Genomic DNA, 23,693 nt, shown 5'->3' with positions numbered 1-23,693 from the left:
TTAAATTTACTTGTAGAGAAAGAACATTCTAAACTGAAAAGGGAAAAATTTTTTTCACAGCAAGATTTTCATCATAGAATTACTCATCGCAGGAAAACAGCGATGCGGGCATCCACAGTGTAGACGGTTATTAGCCCTGAAGCTCTGCTCGGAAACCGTGCTTGGAGGCAGAGAACACTACTCAGAGAAAGTGGGCTACGGGAGGAGAGGATGGGCATCTGCCAACAGTGAACAGCAGCCAGGGTTTACAGACGTCTCCAACTTCCTGAAACGCTCCAATCGGTCTTTACAAAAGAGGTTTTGAAAACTTCATTATGCGAATATTTGCTAATCAAACAACACACATGGGTATAACAGATATCTCTCTCTGTCTCTCTCTCTGTCTCTCTCTCTCTCTCTCTCTCTCTCTCTCTCTCTCTCTCTCACACACACACACACACACACACACACACACACACACACACACACACCCAGGACCTGAAGGTGTCTCTATTGTGCACTCAGAAGTCAGATGGGTAAGAGGAGGCAGGAATGACAGTCCAGCAGTTCCAAGTTGGTGCTTTTCTTGCAGAACCCAGAGTTCCAGACATCCAGTGGCTCACAACTGACAACAGCAGCCCCTGGGAAATCCCAGCCTCAACCCTCTGTGGGTACCTGCGCTCACATGTATACCCCCCCAATAACTGGAATCACAGTGTGATCTAACTCCAGAAACAATAAAAAGGATAATTTTAAAAACAGTTCTTAATTCAGGACTTCCCTTATAAAGTCTCAGCCACAAGAAGGATTTCAATTAGTACCACTGGAAGCTGACACCGATATTCGAATATTCACTTTTAAATGGCTAACTTTGAAACTTACGTGGTATTCCTTATGTTAAAAGGAGCAAGATTTAAATACTTTTAATTGCTGTGTAATTTGCTTTGTGTCGGAGGAAACTAAATCGGCCAATTGCACAATGGACGTTTCCTTATCTGTGCCTCCTCTGGTAACGAAACATGCAATTACCTAATTGTGTAAATACCAGCAAATCGCAGTCTCTGCTTCGATGCCTTGAATTCCTTCAGGAACTGTGAATAATAATCCTAGCTTGTATCTGAGACACAGCTGACTCTCCGTATCTATGAGTTCTTATGGATTCAACCAACAGTTGATATTTTAAGAAAATTGATCATCAGTTGTGGTAAAACTGATCATCAGCTCTGTGGGTAAAAGTGCTTGCCTCCAAGAGCACTGAGTTTGCTCCCCGGACCCATGTAGAAGTGGAAGGAGAAAACCAACTACACACACACACACACACACACACACACACACACACACACACACACCCCATGGCCTGTGCGTCCACATCATGCACACAGCATGACATAGGCACACACATTCGCTTTTAAAATGTAACACTGACACGCTCCTTGAACAACAGAGCAGACCCGTTTGTAAGCGTCCTGACTGAATTAGGTGCTTAAAGTGAAGAGCTGATGTGAACGGCCAGGAAGCTGCAGTTTGCAGAGCGCTGCAGGCTCCTCGGAACCCTGGACTCTGCATACGTGTGACGGCCTGCCTGGACCTTTAATAAGGGGAGAAACAAAGAGAGACTGCCACTCGTGGTCTCAGCTCGGACACAGGGACTGTTTGTCAATTCTTCTCCTGGCATGGGAAACAGCGGACTACACCAAATGCAGGTATGGAGGGGATAATTAAATTTTCTAGGAAGGCTGTCTCAGAAAATGACTGAGAAAAAGAAGATGGATGGCTCGCCCTGCCTTTACAAGCCACTGACTGCTAAGTGCTGAGCTGTGCAGGAGGCAGCCCCCTCTCCCCCAGTTCTTACCCTGTGGTCCAGCCCTTTCTGTCTTAACAAAAGTATGGTATCAGGACATGGCGATCAAGTGTACGGAGCAGAACAAAAGGCACGGGGTATTGATTAACCCTACTTTGAAACCGCTTAGCAGCTAGGTAAGTGATTCAAGAAAAAACCTTATAAAGATTTTGCTATTTTTGTTTATTTTATTTTTTTTTTTAAAGAAAGATATTTTCTAGTAACTCACACCAGTTCAGGTCCTGTTTCCTGACTATGCCATGGCCACCATTTTAGAGATGGACTGACCCTGTGGACCTAGGGAATAAACAAGCTCGGCAGTTATGTGTTGTTTGTTATTGTGACACGGGAAAATCATCTTGCCATAGACCTTGGCCATCACAGCGGTGTGTACACCTGAGAGACCCACTGCACAGAACAGTGTTCTCAGCCTTCCTAATGCTCTGGCCCTTTAAAACACTTCCCCGTGGTGTGGCGAGCTCCAACCGTAAAATTATTTTGTTGCTACTTCATCACTGTAATTTTGCTACTGTTATGAACCATAATGTAAATCTCTGTTTTCCTATAGTATTAGGTAACCCGGGTAAGGGCCCCCCAGGGGGTCCTGACTCACAGGCTGAGAACTGCTGGTTCCCTCAGCACTGGGGGTCTGAATCAGCATCAGAGAAAGGTACAGTAACCTGTCCCGTGTCTACTTTCAGGCAGAGGAATTCTTGCTTCCTCTGAAATATTTAAACTGGAACATGGAAAAAAGGCAAAGAGGAATACACCAGGGCCTACGTTTAACTTTCATTATTCTGAAATGGATTTTTAAAAAAATTTAATTCCTCACCCTCACAGAACTAGATGCCGCAGAGTTTGTAAAGAACAGACACAGTTTGTAAAGAAATTTTCCTTTTCACAGGCTCACTGCCAGGAATATATTATAAAACATTAAAAAAAAAATACCCAAAGACTGTAATTCAGTGAAGAAACACGAGTCTTGTTGGTAAGAATAAGATGGGGAAGTCAAAAAGCAAGCAGGAAAACCACCGTCATCATCATTAGGACTGCGTGAAAGTAGGCCACTGGGTTAAGTAGAATTCAGGAGAGCAAAGAGCTCAGAGTTGAGCATTCCTTACTTGAAAAGCCAGAGGACAAAGTCCTAAGCCACTGGCACCCCCACCACACCCCTTCCCCTTCCCCACCCCCACCCCCGACAGAGACAACAGCTTTTGTAAGTTAACCTCCATTGTCAACTGGACTGGGCTAAGAAGTACCTAACTAAATTAGTTACCCACAGCTCTGGGTCTGTCTGTCAGGGAGTCTTCCGGAAGATTCCCTAAGGGTGGTAGAAGCCCTCCCTGATGTGGGGAGCCCCTCCGATAGCCCCCTCCCCCACCATGGACTAAGGGCGTGAGAAGTATAATGAGGGAGAATCATGAACCCCTTTCATCTGAGAACCTGTGTAGGCAGAAATAGGTGAATCTCTGCTTTGAAGCCAGCCTAGTGTACACACTGGGTTTGAACTAAGGCTGCGTATTATCTCAGAAAGGAGGTGGAGTGTGTAACGGTCTGGCAAATGTACTCCCCTCCGCCAACAAGCAGAAGGAAGCCATCAGGTGGCAAGAGTGAGGCAATCAGGAGAAAGGACAAGGTAAAGCTGCTGTACAACTCAATGTCATTACCCAAGCAGAGAAACGGAGGCGGGCCTTCCTATGTCAGTCCCAGAGAATATCTTCTCGTAGAAATGCTATGGTCTGGTCACACAAGGTTTCCTCTGCGGGCAAAGCCATGTGACCTGCCTGCCCCTTCCTTGCTCCCACTCAAAACAGCACTCAACTCTCAAGACGCCCTATCAGAACTGGGGTCAAACAGACAGCCAGGCTTACTGCTAACCAAAGCCAGAAAGAAAACCCTAGAACAGAAGGAGGCTGAAGGTTAAACAATCCCTCAATATTCCCCCTGTGGCGCCTAACTTGATTTTTCCAATTATATTTATGTATTCAGTGTGTGCCCGCGCATGCACGTGTGTGCACACGTCCCTCCTTGCTTATGCAGAGGTCAGAGGACAACTTTGAGGCGTCCTTCCACCATGTGGGTTGGAACTCTGGCTGTCCGGCTTGGCAGCAAGCACCTTTACCTATCGAGCCCTCTCTCTGGCCCCTGAAGCATGTTTTAAAGACTTTATTTCACTGCCAGATAATTTGGCTAAAATGAGCTCTTGGTCAAGTCCCAGGGGGAAAAATATTTTTACAAAATTCCTATATAAGAAACAACATGAGGACGCTCAGAGACCACAGGAATCTGTTCAGTCTCGGGACTGATGACATAGTATGTAGTTTACCTTGTTTTCATTTGAAAGAAAATTCCTTTCCAGAGTTGGATTTTTTCCCCAGTAGGGGAGGGGTAGTAGGTAATGAAGAAGAGAGTCCAGGAGGTAGAGAGAGCTCAGCTGGTACAGGTGCCTTTAAGGTGCAAGCATTAACAGCTAAACTTCCAGTGCAACAGGGTGTCAGGGGCTGCCATACGTCTCGGGGTATCGATTAAGTGCAAGACTTAGAAATCAGCAGAGAAAGAGTGTGAGTCCCAGATTACCACTTACAAACCTCGGGACACTGACTTCACAAGGAGTGTCCCCTTGATGAACCAAAGAATTTATGGATGTCAGCACAACAGGGCTTCCCAGGATATAGCTGTAGTCTATATATTTAGATGACCAGGTATGTTCTCAACGTAGCTTTTGTATATTAGAAAAGTCTACTCTCTGCATACACAAATCCTTTCCCGGCACATCTAGGCTTAAACCGGGTGGCCTGGCTCATTTCGCTTATATCTGTAAGCAACAGCAAGTTTCAGAATTTTGTTTTAAGCTTCTTAGATAATTACTTCTTTGGATGAGGATGACAATACAAATTTTCCTTACTGTTCCCAACTTCATCCACCGGACTTGGTTTTTTCCCATTTCCTTGACATTTCCCCTAAACCCTACTGGATGCTCATTCTTTCAGCATGAAGGAACCTTGGGCAGACGCAGCACGCCCTGACCTCCTCTGAGAAAGTTCACCTGAGTGCTCAGTCCTGAAATGCAGGAAGATGAGCCCTTAGTCATCTCCTAAGACAAATCAACAACAACCACAACAACCACCACCACCACCACCACCACCACCACCACCACCACCACCACCACCACTCTTCTCTTTGAACCGTTATCTCAAACAGTAATTTTACGGACTATAGCAGGCTAAATGGGACAAACTTCCTCTAGTGCCCAGGAGCTGTGCTGTTAGTAGAGTTCCTGCCTGAGGAGACACTGGCTGTCTCTACATCTCACAGACCCTCCAGGGATCTGCCTATGACTATCTCAATCCTACTACGTGTCCGGAGGCTTGGAGTTAGGTGACTTCTCTGGGACACACTGGAATAAAAGCCTACATTTCAGGGGTTGGGGAGCTCAGTGGTAGGCTTGACTTCTCAAGGACTGGGTTCGGTCCTAGCTCCGAAAAAAAAAAAAAAAAAAAAAAGAGCCTACATTTCAGCCAATATTTACTGACATAAAAGTCCGCAGCCGGCCAGGTTCAGTTTCCATCCAACACTTAGGAAGCGGAGGCAGGTGGATCTCTGAGTTCAAGGCCAGCCTGGTCTACCTGCCAAGTTCCAGGCCAACCAGGGGATACATAGTCGGACCCCAAGAGATCAAAACGAAACAAAAAAGGCAAGAAAGAAAATGAAAAGTTTACAAAACAGGTTTTAAAAAAACAAGGAATTTAAATAGCAAATCCACAGACGCCGGAGGATTGGAGCATAGGGGAGAAGGCCATCCATCGGTTTCCCCAGACTCTCTCGGCCCAGCGTCTTTCAGAACACGCGTGTCTGTTTTTCTGCTGAACTGGCAGGTGCTGTTTGTAACAACAGGCACATCTGTGCAGCACGCTGGTGTCCACAGAGCAGGGCGGCCTGAACTCGCTCCCTATATTTAGATCCTCCAGCTCTGCTCCTAATAGCTTAATTTAATCAGGACCCACTAGAGGGGAAGCACATCCATGTTCCTCACAGGCATCAAAGGAAACATCTTTACGAGTTATATCCTTTTGCAAACCAACATATGGTCTCACGCCACTCTCCCAATTGTTGAGCCCCTCCTGTGGGAAGAGCATGGAATTTTATTTCTTTTTATCACTTGAAAAAATCACTTCCCTCCTAATTCAGTCAAGCTGGGTGGAGGCCACTTCCTGCACAGGTGAGAGAAATAAAACTTGTTGCTTTGACATTGTCAGGAATTTTAACATTAACCACTTATTTTATGTTTTCAAACTGGAAACAAAAGGCAGACTAAAACCAAAATTAGCCAGGACCTGTTTTTCAGGCTTTCAAATAAAAGTCTTTTTTGTGTGTGTGTGTGTGTGTGTGTGTGTGTGTGTGTGTGTGTGTGTGTGTGATTTTATGATGGTTCCTAACTCAAAAACAAGAGACCTTAATTTGAAAGGACTTGAACTGCTCCCCACTGTATAGCTGCTGCCTCTTCTGAACCCTAGTTTACTTTGCCACAGCACGCTGATGCCACCACCAACGCCATTTGGTTGTTACTAGGATTAAATGTGCATATATAATTAGAATGGTCTGGAAACGGAAGCACACACTGAAACATCTAAGCACCGTTTGTTAATGGAACAATTTGCCAAGTGATGCCCTTTTGATACTGCTTATATATGTGTCAAATGAAGCTTTTCAATTTTCTTTTTGTTTTAGTAACTTCTAACTTTATTTTTTAATACTTAAAAATTAATTTTTTATTAGTATTAAATTCACAATCATTTAATTCACTCAACAAACAGCAATGATGTACTAAGAACTACTGTAAGTACCGAGACAAAGGCATATCCTGAAATCTATGGTGTCCATGTTCTGGTATCAAAGGAAGCCTCACTGAGAACAGAGCCTGAAAAAGAGATCCAGGAGGAACATGGTAAACAGAGAGAGCAAGTGCAAAGGCCATCTGTCCGGAATCATCTGCAGTGTTCCAGGAAGACCAGGAAGGAGTTCAAAATGGCTGGAGTGGAGCATGGATGAAGGGGACAGAGGGGACTGAGGCAAGCGGGGGACCAGCCTGAGGTGGGAACTATTACCAGAAGATCCGAGCTGAGTCAGGCACATCTGACTTGCAGTTTAACAAGATTGCTGCAGCCTGCTGGGCTGTGGCAGACTGAAGGGGCAGAGGGAGGGACTCTAAGTAGGACAGTCTCCAGGGGGAAAGAAAGGTGGCAGTCACTAAGACAGAAGGTGTTAAAGGCCGGGGCCCAGTGTGGCACATCAGAAGTGGTCAGATGCTGATATGTCCTGAGAAGAAACTGCTCTTGCAGAAAGAACCTTTAAGCATGAGACTGGAGACTCCCTTTTGGTTTTTAGAAGTCTGCAGTTTATGGTGACCAAGACACTGAGTGTCTCAAACCCAAGACAGGAGGGAGGTGACCAAGAGGCAGCCAGACCCTGAGTGACTGACAAGAAAGGGAGGGAGTAGAGAGCCCCTCAGAGCTGGAGAGGTCCAGGAGGATGGTGGGAAGGGGGCTAAGGTTGGCAGAGAGCAGAGAGAACTAAAGAAAGGCAGCTTCATCAGGCGAACACAGTAAAGATTTGTGTTCATATCCTGCTCGGGAGACAACGCCAGATTTAAATACACCAAACACACATGGCTATTACTAAAATTGCAAAAAAGAAAAATATATTTATGAACCACATGAAAAAAATTGACTTTTTTCCCAGTTAAAAGACGCTCCAAATCGGTGTCTCTCCCATGACACCTCTTCGGAAAGTCTAAAAGAACCACAAAGCTATGTGCAGAGGGTGTGTGAGCATTTGCAAGAGCATTTGCAAACCTCCACCGAAACAAACAGAACCGAGAGTCGGTGCTGAGAGTTACCTGTATGTCTGAGCTGGGAGCGTCCAGTGCAGGGGCTAACCACTTCTTTTACCAGATTCTTGTTTTCATGTTTAAAACCCCAACAATACAAGCTGAAAGTAGGTAAGAGGTTCGTTCTCTGTAGCATCTAAACGCCACAGCATTGTGACCAACAGGTGCTGCAACAGGCTTTTACATTTGCAGAGAACACTGCATCCCTGTCCCTCGATCTTGCCTAGATAAATGGAACACAGATACAGATGAATTCTTTTATTAAGTAGTTCGGCTAAAGGATCAAAAATTCAATTTTACAAAATGGTATCCTATTGTTAAAAAAAAGTAAGTTTGTTCCCCATTAAATCCTCTTCCGGTCAATAGTTCATCAAGAGTAAGAGTCTCGGCGCCTGGCATTAATACCAAGAAAAGAGGGGAAAATGTTCTCAATTACCTGAACATCTTCACAGCAAACTGTCTCTGCCCCTTCTCTAGATCAAACCTGTGAGCTGGGAACACTAACTGCAGGACGAACTCTGGAGAGCCACTGAAACAGTGAGAGAGCAGCCAGAGTTCCGTCTCCCACTCCCCCACTCCCACGTAATTAATGCCACACCTTCCAAACGCCATCACGTAGCCATGAAGCTTTTGTCCGGTCAGGAGGCGGTTCCTTCTAAGAGCTAACAGAGGCTGTTTTCACTATATTTAGAAAAACCAAGCTTGAGACCAAAAGGTCTGCCTGTCCCCCAGGCTAGGCCTTTCTGTCTCTCAGTCCTTACTGTTAAGCCCCACCATCAGAAGCCCCAATGTTGTGCTCAGGAAGGTTGGGAACCCCCCCATACCTGCTCAATTCCTGGGCAGTCTTAGTGCCCACTAATCCATAAGTAACAAATTCTTAAAGGGCTCACCACTGATCCAGGAGCAGAGAAGAAAGGAAACAAGACTGAAGAGTCTTCCCAGTACCAGGGATGGCACGGGGGGAGGGGGGGTAGGAAGTATGGCCGTACAGTGAGTACACTGCAGACTGGCACGGGGCACTTTCTGGGCTATTTGTCTACCATGGAACACACACGTGCAAGGGAAGGGGAATGGCCAACGCTGTCGTTTTCTTTGCGACCACTATTTCTCCTGTGTCTACGCTGTGGATCCCTTAGGATGGAAATCAGGAGGGGTGGAACCCTCAACCAGCCAGACAGCAATTCCCTTCATCCCAGTGGGAATCCTAGAAGGTCTGCATAACTTTAGAGTCTGCATAACTAAAACCTGGGAGGGACCAGTGAGCCAAGGGAGCTCAGCAAGGCGCCCCTCCCCTTTCCTGAAGGACACCCCCTTTGTTTGGTGCATGAGGCAGAAGGATCTGTTTAGTATTTTATTTTAATCGCTCCAACCCCTTCCTTCCTAACTTATTTGCTGTTGCTGTTGTTTTCCCTCTTGGTTTGTCCCCATCTTCTTACCCCAGGGTGATCAAGACAAAATCCTGTTCACTAAGACCTACAGAGCTTTGAGTAAAGTGAAGCGGGTCAAGAGAACGTCACGCCAACCGCCACGCAGACACTCCACTCGTGGACCCCTTTCTTGGCTGACTGTGGAGCACTAATCTCCTTTGGAGAACCTCATTTTCTGGGCTGACAATCCCAGCCAGCAGGTAGAGGGCCCGACGCTGTGGAAGGCAGACTCCTGAAAGATGTCCTCCGACTTCCAAATGTGCACCATGGCATGCGTGCCCCTCCCACAGACACATATACGTAAATGAGTAAATATGATAAAAAATTATTTTCGAGGTCCCTTATTAAAAACATAAAAGGGAAAAAAAGAGGTTACTAGGAACATTTCCTGTTCTTGAGATAATGCTTTTTCAATTGAGCAAGCACAGAAGTGAAGAAAATTTAGCCAAGAATTTTTCAAGCGTCCTATTTTAGTAACCACAACAGTCATTGTACAGTCTAACATGCAGCTGCTCAGGTCCAACACTGTCTGTACTGAAGAAGCAGGGGGGAGGGTTGTGAGGGGCGGGACAGTGGACACATCAGTCAGTCACACCACTTCCGGCATCCTCCTGCCTCCCGATCCTTTCCATGCCCTATTCCAAGGTTTTTTTCCCCCTTAGTATGAGAGCAGCTGAGATGTATCCCTGGCCTCTTACTCCTAAAACCAGTTGTCACCCCATGCTCCATGCCCAGACTGTGACAACTGAACAGGTGACCACGCTCAGCCCTGCCACGCCCCACATTTTCTCTCTGCAGTCTAAGCACCCCGAGTCCCTGCGGCCTTACTTTGCTGCACTTTGAACTCTTTGGCTAGAGGAGTTTCTGGTTCCTGCTAGGGTGGAGGGAATGATGCCCAAAACATAGGTCCTTTCTTTTCAAACTATGAAAAGTTTGAAATGTATGTGTGCGCACATGAATGCAGAGCGGGCAAGACCAGAAGAGGGTGCTGGATCCTCTGGAGCGCAAGTCACAGACGACTGTGAGCTGCTTGATGCAGGTGCTGGGAACCAGTCTGAGGCCTCTGCAGAGCAGGGAGTGGCGTTAAAAGCTGACTCATCTCTCCAGCCTCACACACTGGCTCTTCTTCAAGAAGAACCGCCCTCGGTGTTTAACTGGTGTGCCTCAAGGGTTACAACAGTCCCACACCGTGCCACGGGCTACCAAACATGAAAGCCATGCATGGTTCATACACACAAGGCACTAACAACACCACACAGCGGATTTCCTAACGTGTTTCCAAAAACATCGAAATGTTAGACGATGCACCCCACACATAGCTGGTGTGCCAGGCAGACAGTTAGCTGTACCGGGTTTCCGATGGACCGGCCAGGTGCTCCTGTCATAGGCCTGTGGATGAGTCTCTGGGGAACAGACACGGTGGGACCCACAGAGATCATGAGGACACTCTGCATTCCCTCAAGGAGCTCAGTGGTGTTAGCGTGATAACTGAAATAAAAGGTCTTACGACAGAGGGTAGGCTCGACAAGCAGGTCTGTGCTGTTCCTCAGAGTTACAAGCTCCCAGCCCTGTATTTATGATCCTTTATCCCAACTTTATCAAACTGTAAGATACACATTAAGTATAAATATACATTTTAGACATTCAGGAACTGACTGGAGAGTTAGCTAAGGGAGAAAAGTAGGCTGGGAGGAACCTCTTTCCCAGACAGTTGTCCTCTGACCTCCATAGGCACAGTACGGTATGCCCACATGCTCAAAATACACACACACACACACACATACATACATACACACACACACACACACACACACACAGATTAATATTTAGAACTCCCTACCCTTGTGTCAAACTTCCTTGCCAAGCCCTTGGTTTTTGAGAGACTACCCCACGCATATGTGAACTGCCTTTAAACCCCAGCCACTGCATATCAACAGCTTATTATCCAGTCTTTATGTTGGTCACGGGACGGTAACTGTACCAACTGCCTTGCCTCTTCACGTAAAAGCTACACGCTTTTCTCCTCCCTCCCACACTGCATAGGACGTGCAGGATGCCAAGTAGAAACGCACGCTGTGTTTGTGCCACCGGCTAATACTGACTGAAAAAACCAAAGCCAACACGAGGTGTGCCCTCTGAGAAGGGGGCTTTCCTGAAACACAGAACATCTCGTCCCATACAATGACAACAACTCTCCTTACACCCAGATAAACGTCATCTACTCCTTGTGCCAATCATTTGGATGGCAGGTTTGGTTTTCTCCCAGTTCGCAAGAAAACATGTAAAACCTATCAAACGTTCTCCTGAGCTTAGACAAACTAAACAGAAAGTATCTGTGCACAACAGCGAAGATAATGAGGCCATCATTAATCGCTCCAGACTGCAGAGCCAGCAAGGACTCACAACAAAACAGGAAGCCGTAACAGATGCCACGGTGCGCGCTACACTCCACCAACTATCCAGACCTTTTATAAGGGTCCGTCTTATTTCCCATCAAGAAAAGCTACTGGGCCAGGAGACAGCTCAGCAGGCCAAAGTGCTTGCCTGGCAGGCTTGAGTTCGATCCCCAGAACCCAGGTAAAAATGGATGTGGGAGTGTGCACTTATGATCCCAGCACTCCCATGGAGAGCTGAGAGGGGAAGGCTGAGGAATTGCTTGGAAGCTCACAGACCGCCTGGCTATACTGGAATGAGCAAAGACAGAAACAACAATAGCTCAGACACAGCCATGCCTCAAACAAGGTGGCAGGTGAGAACGGATTCCCAAAAGCTGTCTGAAAACTCTCTCTCTCTCTCTCTCTCTCTCTCTCTCTCTCTCTCTCTCTCTCTCTCTCTCTCCTCTCTTAGAAAAGGAAAGCCACTGTATTTAATAAAATTAGCATCTGAGCATTCAGTCTTCCTGTTCAACTAAGCTGAAGGTGTTTAAGTGACACTTCTGACCAGTGCATACGGATCCAGGGTCCCTCATCCTAGTCACTCAGCATCCGGAGGAGGCATATAAAGGATGGGGAGGGGACGGCCACAGGCTGAACACGGAGCCTACACGGAAGATACACAAGCTTTCCCCTCCATGTCGAAAATATTCTCAGGCCATTTAAAGGTGATGGTGAGAAGACAGACAGACTCTGTCCGGCGGGTCTGCAGCAGCCTGACGCTGAAGCAAGACGGCATTTGATTTGGTTGGGTCAGGACCCTGCCAATCACCAGCAGCCCTTGTCTGGGTAGTGCACGAAAGCCCTTTCACACCCCTGCGCACTGACTATTATCCATGACAGAAAACCGGGAGTTTAAATCCGGATGCTTCTTCATCCTTAGAAGAGGGGAACTTTTCTCACTGAGTCGTCATACACCAGTCTGTCTCCAGAATCAAAGCCACATTCTAAGACATCACTGCTATCGCATATAAATGAGAAAATGTCACTGTGAAGTCTAGTACTGCAACACAGGCAGGAGGGTGGGGGAACCTACTTCCAAATGCTGCACTAGGGAACGCTAGTGTCTTCAGGGCTCATTAATTCTGCCAGCAGACCCCCACGCGCATGCGCAGGAGCCCTAACAGACCCGTAAAACCCTAGCGAGCTGACCCTTGACCCCAAGACCTGTCCTGGAGGAAACAGGCTACTGTGGAGGAAACGGGTGGAGTTTGCGTGTACCTCACCCCCACACACAACCCCTGCTTCCCTCCTTCATTGGGGGGGAAAATACTGAAATACTGGGCTCCTCTCCTTCACGGGGAAAAGCTTTGTGTTGCCAGACAGACATGTTCTGATCCACAGGGAGAAAGTCAGTAAGGTCCAAAAAAGTACACTGTCCCCTCTCCGGGATGAACTGCTGCAGGACGCATTCCTCAACCCGTGTTTGTTTGTGAACGGCTCACTCTCAGTCCCCTGAGTTCTTCTCTTGGGCCGTCGCTTTCTGTTGAGTCTGGAAGGTTCTCAGTGGCCATGGTAGGTACTGCGGTTGAGACCGGCTGTCAGGCTGCCTGCATACTTGGTGCATCCCGATTGGCCAGGCATCTGTCTTATCTATAAAGCATCTCTTCTCTGGATTTGGCTCTCGGAGGCACATCTAGAAAACTCGGAAGTTACCGGGCGGTAATGCCCTCGGACATCATGTGCCAACCTTCCTTCTGACTACCACAGTAAGACTCCATCCCAGAATCTATCAGAAGTAAATTATGTGTTGTCGGAGTGGGGAAGAATTAACACTAATGAATGATGTAAAAAGAACAAACAAACAGAAGACACAGAAATTTAATCCCAGTATTGGGGTGAGAGGCCAATTGAAAAAAGCATGAATAAATTCAGAATAGCAATTTATTTTTAAAGACTTTAGGCAATCTAAATAACTTATCTAGCTTGTTAAAGGGTTCGTCCCTCGATTCAATTACTACACTTTCTAAAACCTTCAGCAGCAGCTGTCAGGAAAGGGCTTTAGTACAAATCCCCAAACCTGGTATTTCTGCCCTTCTTCTCCAAAGGTTCCCGTCGCTAACGCTTCTGCAATCACAGAGGCCATTAGTCTCCTCCTCCTGCACGGCTTTATCTGGACTGGATGAGATGCTGCCCTTGTTAACATTCTCAACTGTAAAGGCCACTGATTTGCTGAACAGTTACCACAGCTGAATGCTCACTACACCTGGTTTCATGCTGAGCCTTTCACAGCTCTGCACTTGCCCCTGAGGAGATGCAACTCCTACATTTGCACACTGTTTTAATCTCTAGAGCTATATGGAGTTTTTCCTTGGTAGAACACGAAATCAGGCTTAAACCTAGATGAAATACAAAACCTCTTCTCTTTCGTGTCCATAGTAAAGCTTGGGCTGTACTATCACTTCCGGTTTTCTGCTAGTGGAGAAGAATCACAGGCTAATAGTGATTTTCCCAAAGTTACAAAGTGAGTGTTTTGGGGGCTTGATGGAGCATGGTCTTAACAAAGGCAACCAGCTCCCTGCGATGGCAATGCAGGGCGGTCAGCACCAGCTGGCATGCTCTGCTGTGGCACTTTCCTGGGTAACCTGGTTCATGTTCAGCGTTACAGGGTCAGCATTTTGTCATTTGTACCCCAGATCACAATCTTTAATGATGTCCCTTCACCTCTGCACCCTTTATATAGAGTCTCATAAAAAATAAGGGACTAGTCGGAGTTTAGGAATCTATTCCCCACTTCCTAATAAGTCCTTCTCTGCACGATTACATTCACTCAATTACTCTTTTTCCCCTTTAACCCAAGTGGCAGGCCTGCCCCCTCTCTGAGCCTACTCTGGACTCCTGGGTTCTCCACACCCCTCCGAGGCAACATCTTTCTTACGGTTGCTTCTTTTGACTTCTTCAGATATTCTTCCTAATTCGTAGGTGTGAGCTTGGATTAAAAAAAGTGAATTTGCATGCTGTGTCTCCTTGTCTGGGTTTTCTGGGTGCATAGGTAGTGGATTACATGCTATGTCTCCTTGTCTGGGCTTTCGGGGTGCATAGGTAGCTAGAGGCCTGCCACCTCCTCACCCTGCACGGGAGGGACCCCACCTGTAGCCCTGAGTTTCCCATCTTTAACCTACAGACCCTAACTAGGTGACCCACTGGAAACCCACACCTCCATCCCAATGTTTCCCACCCCCCGCACAAGCTTCATCCCTCACCTATAGAATGGCTGTGTCAGGTTTCCAGCCACTGACGTTCCAAGCTTAAAGGTCATCTCTGACATCCCCTCCTGTAATCCCCACAGCCATATAATGGCCACGACTTCATCAGTTTTGTCTTGTTTTTGTTCGTCTTCCATTTTACCGAAAATTAATCATCACATAAAAGAAAGCTTTAAAAGAAACAAAACAAAAAACAAAAACGTAGCACACAGCATCTATCCAACGATTCCAAACTCATGACCCAGCTTTCACCATGACTTCTCAATCTTCTGCATTATAGCACACGACTCAACTGTCCTTGACCGCTGTACATCCCCATCCTCTCAGGCTCCGACGGGAACGCCTCACCAAGGTCAGACAGGTCGGCTCACTAGAGGGTACATCTGCACTACTTAATTTGGTAGCCACATGCTACTGCTCACACAAACACTGACACACATGTTACTGTCATGAATAAAGGCCATTCCTCAGCTGCACTGGCCACAGCGCAGAGCTTGACAGTCCCCCTTGGCTACATTGGTGGTACATGGACCTCACTTGCACCACTGTAGAGTTTCCATTGGACGGGGCGACTATACTCACCCTTGCTTATCCATTGTGCTCCCTACTGATACAAGGTCCATGTACTTTTTTTTTTTTTTTTTTTTTCTTTTTTTTTTTCAGAGTTGGGGACTGAGCCCAGGGCCTTGCGCTTGCTAGGCAAGTGCTCTACCACTGAGCTAAATCCCCAACCCCGGTCCATGTTCTTCTACCCCACAGGAGTCCTCCCTGAGTTGTGACCCTGAATCCCGGACTGCCCTGTAATAATTTTTATGTTGTTACTGATTTTTTTTCCTTTCCTTTTTATATGTGTCTTGTCATGAATTACTCTGTTAAATCAAAAAAAAAAAAAAAAAAACCCATGGGTAATCGATGCACACATTAACTATTATACTATATCAAATTAAAAAAAAATACCAAATAAGGGGCTTATATCCCTCTTCTATTAAAAAATGTTTTCTTTCTATCGAAACAAATAAAGGAACTTGCATTTAACTAAATGAATGACTTAATTTAATGTCTAATTATAGTAGTTTAAGATAATTAGTTACTCTTTCTTTTTCCTTCTGGTGTTTGAAACTGAAAGGAAAAATAGCTGTGCCAGTGTGAAATAATTCTGCTCTGCACAGGCACACAGTAAAGAAGCCACAGACAGACAAGTAGCAGGAAGGAACAGTTTGAATAAGTAGATCCTAAAACTATCTGAGATTGTATGAAAAACTATAGCACAGAAGCTCTAAAACTAAGGAAAACTCTAAATAGAGCATTGATAAATTCAGTGTAAGAACACACTCTGAACACGCATGTAGGCCCGTTCATCTCTCTCCGTCCCGAATGTGACCATGAACATTCTCTGACACCCTGAACTAAGAAACATATGGATGTTTAATCAGTGTACGTGTCATGTGTTCCTCCTTTTAATTCAGGGGTATCTCTAATCATAAGTAATACACGGAGGAAAGAGAGGCAACCAACATACCAACTCCCCACAGCACACGTATGGGCTCTTCAAGGAGAAACACACGAGTGGGTGTCTTTTCAACACGGGGAACCACACAGAAAAGAGATGGAGGAGAATCAACAGGCAAGGATTCTTAGTGTCTGACAGAGTCTGAGGCTTTCTTCCCCTGGGGGTGGGGGAGGGGGGAGAGAACGACTCCATTCTCCAACTCCATTCTCAAATCCCGATTAACAAAAATTGCAAAACTGAGCTGCTAGGTCCTCCAAATGTGGCGGTTCCCAATGCTTCCCCCAAACGGATGCAGTCACTGACTTTGAACTGCTCATAACAGCGTCTTTTATGCAAATGAGCGCCCTGAAGGCCCTGCCCACCTTCTCTGGACTAACTGTATGTATCTCAGCACACACCACACTTCGGATCTGAAGGAGTTACAGGAGCGCACCACGCTTCCTGGTCTCATCTCCTTCCTTAACTTAAAGGATGCCATTGCCGAGTTAAGTAACTGCTGAAAATACTTCATGTGTTTTTGCTACAACTCAGATCCCTGGTGGCCAGATTAGACTGAATAATGGCAAAAAAGGCACAAGGACTGAAAAGACTAGACTTCAGAAGAAATGTCCTACGTGTTTCTAAAACATAGCCTGCAATCTTGGTACCACACAGAAACACCAAGACATTTCGTCGATGTCAACGTCACTTTGACTTGTATTGTCTCCACTCTTTTCTCTCCCCACACCTTTGCAATTCTCTCCTACTACACACCAGGCTCCTTCCTACAGACCCCAAACTTCAGCTTTAGTGAGGAATACGGTGGCCTAGAAAGTAAAAAAAAAAAAGAATTCCACGTGCTTTTCAACAGGTCACAACTGTCTGATCGCCCAATTCTAATAAGATCCCATTGATTAAAAATCATATATGGGGTTTTTCTTTTCAATCTCTAGAATAAAACAAATCAATTTTAAACTGTAGAAAGCAAACATTTCTCTATGGTTATCATGTTTAATTGCTACTTAGCTCAAACAATGTTAGGTACGAAAAAAACAAAATCATGCCAAAAGAAATTCTTCTTTCTTCCCCTCCCCAAAAGATCCAGGATGCGCTCAGCCCAGTGCCTTAAGAACACTGAGCGTAACAGGAAAAAACAAATAAATGGACCCTCGATACTCAGAGGATCCAGGCAGGTCTGGCTTTCTGTTTCAATCAGTAAGATAGGAGACATTACACAAGCCAGGTAACCTCTCTTGGCTTCAGATTGGCCAACTCGGTAGGAACCAATTGGATTAGACACTCTTGAAAGCAGTATTTAACAATACGCATCTTTAGTCTCTGAAGCCCTTGGCAGGACAGTCTCAAACTCCACAGAGTCTTCCACACAAACCCACCAGTGCACATCAACATCCCCGGATAGGAAGACAGGAGAATAAGGATGTAGGACCCAGGTAGGAACTGAACCAGGCTCCCATCAGATTCATAAACAGCTCTAACCCTTCCTCCTAAAGTGTTAAGAGCAACTGAACTGTGAGACTTTCTACAACAGTTGACACCCATCCTTAGAGAAAGGAAAAAGTCCCCAGGGAGTTTTCGACCAACTGCCCTTATCTCCAGCTGCTTGGCTTAGCTGCTGGGAGAAGCAGAGCCGTTGTGATAGGACAGATAGCTAGATACTGAGACTTCCTTCAACTGCAGCCTCAGCTTGGGATGATCACAGAAACACAAAGGGCCAGTGCAGGGGATAAGTCAGAAAAGCAGAGGCACAACTGCCTGGATTTAAAATGTGCTACTTTCTGGGCAAACTTGTCTTCAAATCATGTGCTGCTTAAATGGGGGTGATGGGAGAAAGTACCCCTCCAAAAGGAGGGTGATGAGGCATCAGCTTGTCTAAAGGCCTACAAGTACAAGCAGAGAGTCACGCCCACACTGACAAAGCAAAGCCTCCTGGGTATTCCAAATCCAAGTTAAGTGAACCTGAGGGTCTCCATACAGGTAGGTATGTAGGTAGGTAGGTAGGTAGGTAGGTAGGTAGGTAGGTAGGTAGGCAGGCAGGCAGGCAGGCAGGCAGGCAGGCAGGCAGGCAGGCAGGCAGGCAGGCAGGTAGGTAGGTAGGTAGACAGACAGAGAGACAGACAGATGGCAGGCAGAAAGATAAATAAACAGGCAACAGGCATCAGGTAAACAATTCAAACTCAAATGGGTCATGAATCCATCCAAGGTGCTCCTGGCACCCCTGCTGTACCACACAACTGGGTTGGAACATGCAACCTGCATGGTTTGCACCGACCATGCATGTCCTTACACCACACAGCAACTAAGGGCAGCATGTCGGCTCCGATCTGAGACTACTGTATGTCACGAAGTACACAGAAGAAGCCACAATATATACAGTTGCTGCTTTACAGCACTGCGACACCTGGTTACAGAAGAAGGCTCAGGGCTGGTAACGGTGCCGACGGCCAAGACCAACAACCTCAATGTGATCCCCAGAACCCACACCGTGAAGGAGAGAAGACTCCAGTGGGTTTCCCTTAACCTTCACGCGTTGTGCACCTACCCTCTCACAGACACAAATAAATGTTTGGGGTTTATTTTATCTTATTTTTTTAAGGTAACAGTTGAATTACAGGAGACAAGGCCTTTTAGCACTCTCTCACCCCTCCCTCAGCGTGTACCCTTGGTACCCCTGGACTGGATTGTGTTAGAATGTTTGATCCTACAAACCGATGTTCAAGATGCTGGGCTTGAGTTTTATAAAATGTTCAACGAATGTGACTTGCTTAGAATTCCCAATAGTTTCTAAAACAGCCCTAAACATACTTCTGCCATTTGACATGACGTATTTAGGTTGAGGTGGCATTCCCAGCATTGACAAGGATAAAGTCAAAGTATCAATTAACTACAAAAAACAATCTGAAGAGGCTCCGTGTGTCCTGTATGCCCCGCCAATTTTAATGTCAAATAGACAAGAACACCCATCTGATTAATTAGCAAATTTATTTTCCTTTTGAGTAAGTGGTATGTATACTAAAGAATTACTTTTCAATAAATTTAAGATGTTTTTATATTTATCTAAGGAAGTTAGAGGAAGTCTGTTCTCTCCTTCTACCGTGTGGGTTCAGGAATCAAACTCGGTTCTTCAGCCTTATTGACATGCTGAACCATCCTGCCGCCCTGTGACTGTGCAAATTTCTTTATAATGTATTATCAGTAAGTACTTGGTTTGTAGACCTACTTCACAGACTTGGGATACTCAGGTCACAGGAATATTTCCTGTGAGAAAAGAGAGCTCAAGGGGGGAAAAATTTTAAGAAGCAAACAAAACAGAAAACAAATGAAACAGAGTTAAGAATGAGGCTCGGGGCTGACAGGCTTCTTGATCCATATCCCTGGACAGACTGTAAACCCTCAGAACTCGCCAGCTGTGCGGCCTGAAGCAACGCAATCACTCGGCCTCAGTTTCTTTATCAGTAAGATGGGGACAACACTTTTCTAGGAAGTCCCAGGGCGTAAATAAGTTACAACCACCACACACTTTTAAAAAGTCAGAAGGAGACAGAAAACTACAATTTCCATCTACCTAGTGCTCTAAATCATGGTCAGAAACGGCAAACAGGATCTATTGAAAAGCCAACTTCACATTAACCTCTGTCTTCAGCCATCATTCCAGACTGAATTTGTTGTTATTGTTGTTCGGATGGTTGGTTGGTTGTTCGGATGGTTGGATGGTTGGTTTTGGTTGGTTGGTTGGTTTTGGTTGGGTGGTGGTTGGTTGGTCGGTTGGTTGGATTTTGAGACAGGGTTTCTCTGTGTAGGCCTGGCTGCCAAACTGCCTTTCCCGGGGGAAAAAAAGGATTTGTACAGAGGAAGGTCACCTCTCTAGATCCTAGTGTCTAGAACTTTCTATGGGGATAAAAACTGTTCCACGTACATTCCCTTCAGCATGGTAGTGACATATGACTACTTGAAATGAGGGTGGTGCAGGCGACACTGTATCTTAAATGATGACTGAGCAGCACAGACAAGGCTGCTTCTACCTAGACAGCAAGCATTGGGCTATACTGAAGACGCTCTATAAGAACTCAGGCAAAAGCGAGGGCCTTTCTTTTCGCTTGAGTCGCTACTGTGTTTTCAGTGGAGGCCTGGTGACTATGACCCATTACGGCAATATCCTCACACACTTATCAGCACAGTGCAAGCTCAGAGCTAACAAATGGTCAGAAACGAAGAAGCAATCCATCCTCTGGTATCTCAGAGGATCCAGAAGGCCGTGTTGAATCCACACGGATACAAAGATGGGCACTGCAAAGGTCCCCATTGCCGCCCCAGAGCATCAAATGAAAAGCTACGCCTTTAACAAGATGCAGCCCTCCCCACCCCAGAAATCAGTTCAGAACACATTCCCCTCTTACAGAAACACGGGGGTTCTTCACCGTCTCCCCCTTCCACCGTAAACAAAATCCATGTACCACCCATATCTGAAGGATAACGCCAGACTCCAGCTTAGCTACCCCTATAATGTGGTTTAATTATGATGACTGAACTAATAGGCTGACATCATAGACTTTTACAGGCTGACCCCATGTCATTCTGATGTATCATTTTGCACCAGTTCAGTGCTGTAAATCAATTTAAGATCTCGAGCAGGTTGGAAAGGCTGGTGATGGTGCTCTCTCTGTCTCTCTGGAGACTCTGCATTACACACAACTTACATTATTTATAAAGTCTCGGCGATGCCTCCATTAGCCTTGTAAGACCACACAAATGAGATCTTTTATACACACACACAACTCGGCCTTGATTATGGAGGCTTCTGCTGCTTAAATACGCTCATCTAATTACATCCGAGTTTATTCTTCCTCCAATCTACCACATTACTACATTTTTATCTTGAGCCCAGAATAGCTGGAAATCAAGATTAGAAACCGAAATTTAGTTTTTAACTAGTATGTGTAGCTGGGGACCAAGATTTACTTCCTCTTAATGCTCATGTGAACTTACCAGAAAAGGAATGGAAATTCCAAGACGAACAAGAGTTTAGCATTTTTAATTGCCTCCCCCAAAAAACAACCCTGCCACTCCTCCAAAATGTAAAAACCACCATCTCTCCAAGGGTATAAAACTAGAGGACACTGCAAAAGTAAGAGTGTATTTGGTTACTACTTATGGTTGCAAGGGTCAAAACTAAATCAAGGACAAATCCCTATCCCCTGAAGAAACCTGATCATTCTCGGGAGCCTCTGGCATCCCCACCCCCAGAAAACCCATCTCTCAAGACCCTGGTTTACAGTTTCCTAAGAAAAGCAGACTTACACAAATGGAGCACCACCTTCACAGAAATATCGTATAACTGAAAATGAGAAAAGCAGAGGCGGGGAGGGCGCACCCGAAAGTCCGCACAGCCTGTTTAGGCCTGCTACCTCCATCACAGTAACGCCGCCGGTGTGAAACATCCACACCAATTGAAAACACCCAGGCAGCGACCACTGCCTCTGCCTCGACTCTGTGAACTGTTCCAGCACAGCTCATCAGCTTCCGGTACAGCGTGAAGTGGTAATTATAAACAAGATGAAAAATGAACCTGGTCAGGGAACAGTTTTCTCATTGTGCTGAGGTATGGGCACATTATCCACCACAGGCCCTTAGAGCGAGAGATGCTGGAAAGAGCGTGCTGTGATTTTGCTCCAGCAACAGGAAGGCATTACATAAACCAAGCAACTCCTTTCAGTCCGGGCTTTGAAAACTTCAGATGTCACCCAAGAACCCTAGAGAGGGGGAAGAAAGAGGCCAGGGCTGACAACATGCACTCTACAACGATTTTCTCTTAGATGGCTGTGGCATGGGCTAGGATTTTCAGATGGAAAGCTCTTAGCTGGATTATTTTGTGCCGTGCATTTTAGAAAAACTGCATGTGCCTCCGAATAAACAAAAGCCGCGACTACCACAGTGTCTGGATGTGGCCGGCCATGGTCCCTCCTGGCTCCCCAAAGCACCTCGGGGAGACGCTGCCCCCGCAGCCTTCACACGCAGTCCGCAAAGCGGCTGCAGAGGCCCGCGCTCTCACGCCCACCGCCCCCACCCCGCGACAGAAACACTAACAAAGACGGTCTGGACGAGAGCAGTTGTTCCCGGCGCTCGGAACGCTGCAGTGAGGCAATCGAATCCGGTAAAGGGAAAGGAATGAGGCGACACTGGGCGACGCAGGGGGTGTAGGCGGAAGGGGGGGGGGGAGACGCGAGGCGGCCAGACCTTTGAATAAATCAGAAGGAACTCCGCCGCGAACTTTCCTTAACCTCGATCCCCAAATCAGGCAGTGTGGGGACCCCACAGGGGTGCGCGCGTCCATCCAGGGAGACCCGAGCTGAGCGCAGCGCTGTCCCCGCGAGGGTCTGCAGGCCGGGGCGGGGACACAATGGGGCTGCGGCCCGATGCGGAACGGGGGTCCCCGGAGAGCTGGACACGCCCGACAAAGACGCGGGGAGACGGGAGAAGAGGTCTGGCGGCAGGTTCGCGGCTGCGAGACGCCATCATGGGGGGTGGGGGGGGACTGTGTCCCGGAGCTCGTCCCAGATTCCCTTCAGCGCGGGTCCCCGAGACCTCCCGGATCCTCCCCGGAGCACGTCCCAGATCGACCCCGGAGCCCGCCCCTAATGCCCTCGGAGCCTGTCCCCGATCTTCCCCGAAGCCCACCCGGGATGCCCCCGGGAGCCGGCCCTGGATCCCCTGGAGCTGGTCCTCGTCCCGGTGCGCCCCGCGCGGCACAGGACAAGTCCCTCTCGAGTCGGCTCGGGTACGCTCGGCTTTACCGGCTCGGCGGCGCGCCCATCGGCGGGGACGCACGAGACCCGGGGCCGGGTCCCGCGCTCCAATCCGCTCCCGGTCACCGTCCCAGCACTTCGCTTAGCTCTCGGCCGCCGTCCCCGCGCCTCGGCCCTGGCCTCGCCTTGGTGCGCCCGCTCGCTCCCCGAGCCTGGATTGATCTGGTCGCGCTGGCGTCAGGCAGTCGGAACCGCCCAGCCTCCACAGCCCGCCTGCCAATACCCGGCGCACAACCCGCCCGCCGCTCGCCCTCGCTCACACGCGCACCGCGCGCGCCCGCTGCCGCTTAGGGATCCTCTCCAAATTCCCGGCCCGCGCCTGCCTCTGACTCTGTAGTCCCTGCCTAGCTGCCAGTCAAGTTCCAAAGCCTGTGTTATTTTCTGAAATGTTCTCAAACACGACCATCAAACCCACCCAATCGTCCTAAAAACCCATTTTAATGGCCCTGCAATCACTGACCCAGTGATTTACCGGCCTTCCATGTGGCCTGAGCCCCAAACTGGGTGACCTGTTAACTGCTAGGTAAATGCATTTATTTCTAGTATGTACCCTTGCTGTGGCAAATGACAAAAGCCATTTGTATGTTTGATACACGGTCTCTTGTAGCCCAG

At 47.1% G+C, this 23,693-nt stretch overlaps 2 protein-coding genes across 3 annotated transcripts in view; one reads left to right on the top strand and one right to left on the bottom strand.

Annotated features, from left to right (window-relative positions):
• The window catches only part of Smad1 (SMAD family member 1), a 61,151-nt gene extending 37,864 nt beyond the window's left edge, over positions 1–23,287 (bottom strand). Inside the window, exon 1 of one of the 2 annotated variants that reach the window (XM_032887448.1) lies at positions 23,070–23,287. The gene's annotated coding sequence lies outside the window, so the exon portion shown is untranslated. The remainder of the gene's footprint in view (positions 1–23,069) is intronic. The other variant, XM_032887449.1, reaches the window with a different exon arrangement.
• LOC116886645 (cuticle collagen 2C-like) lies at positions 22,692–23,372 on the top strand. Its single transcript, XM_032888145.1, has one exon. The coding sequence runs from the start codon at positions 22,692–22,694 to the stop codon at positions 23,370–23,372; it is 681 nt and encodes a 226-aa protein (XP_032744036.1).
• Positions 23,373–23,693: the final 321 nt, after the last annotated feature.

The sequence above is a fragment of the Rattus rattus genome, chromosome 17 (assembly GCF_011064425.1).
Source record: "Rattus rattus isolate New Zealand chromosome 17, Rrattus_CSIRO_v1, whole genome shotgun sequence".
Lineage (NCBI taxonomy): Eukaryota > Metazoa > Chordata > Mammalia > Rodentia > Muridae > Rattus > Rattus rattus.
This window is presented reverse-complemented; position numbering and strand designations above follow the sequence as displayed.

Excerpts from the sequence above, each read along its gene's own strand:
- LOC116886645 (XM_032888145.1), top strand. The coding sequence starts at position 22,692 with ATGCGGAACGGGGGTCCCCGGAGAGCTGGACACGCCCGACAAAGACGC.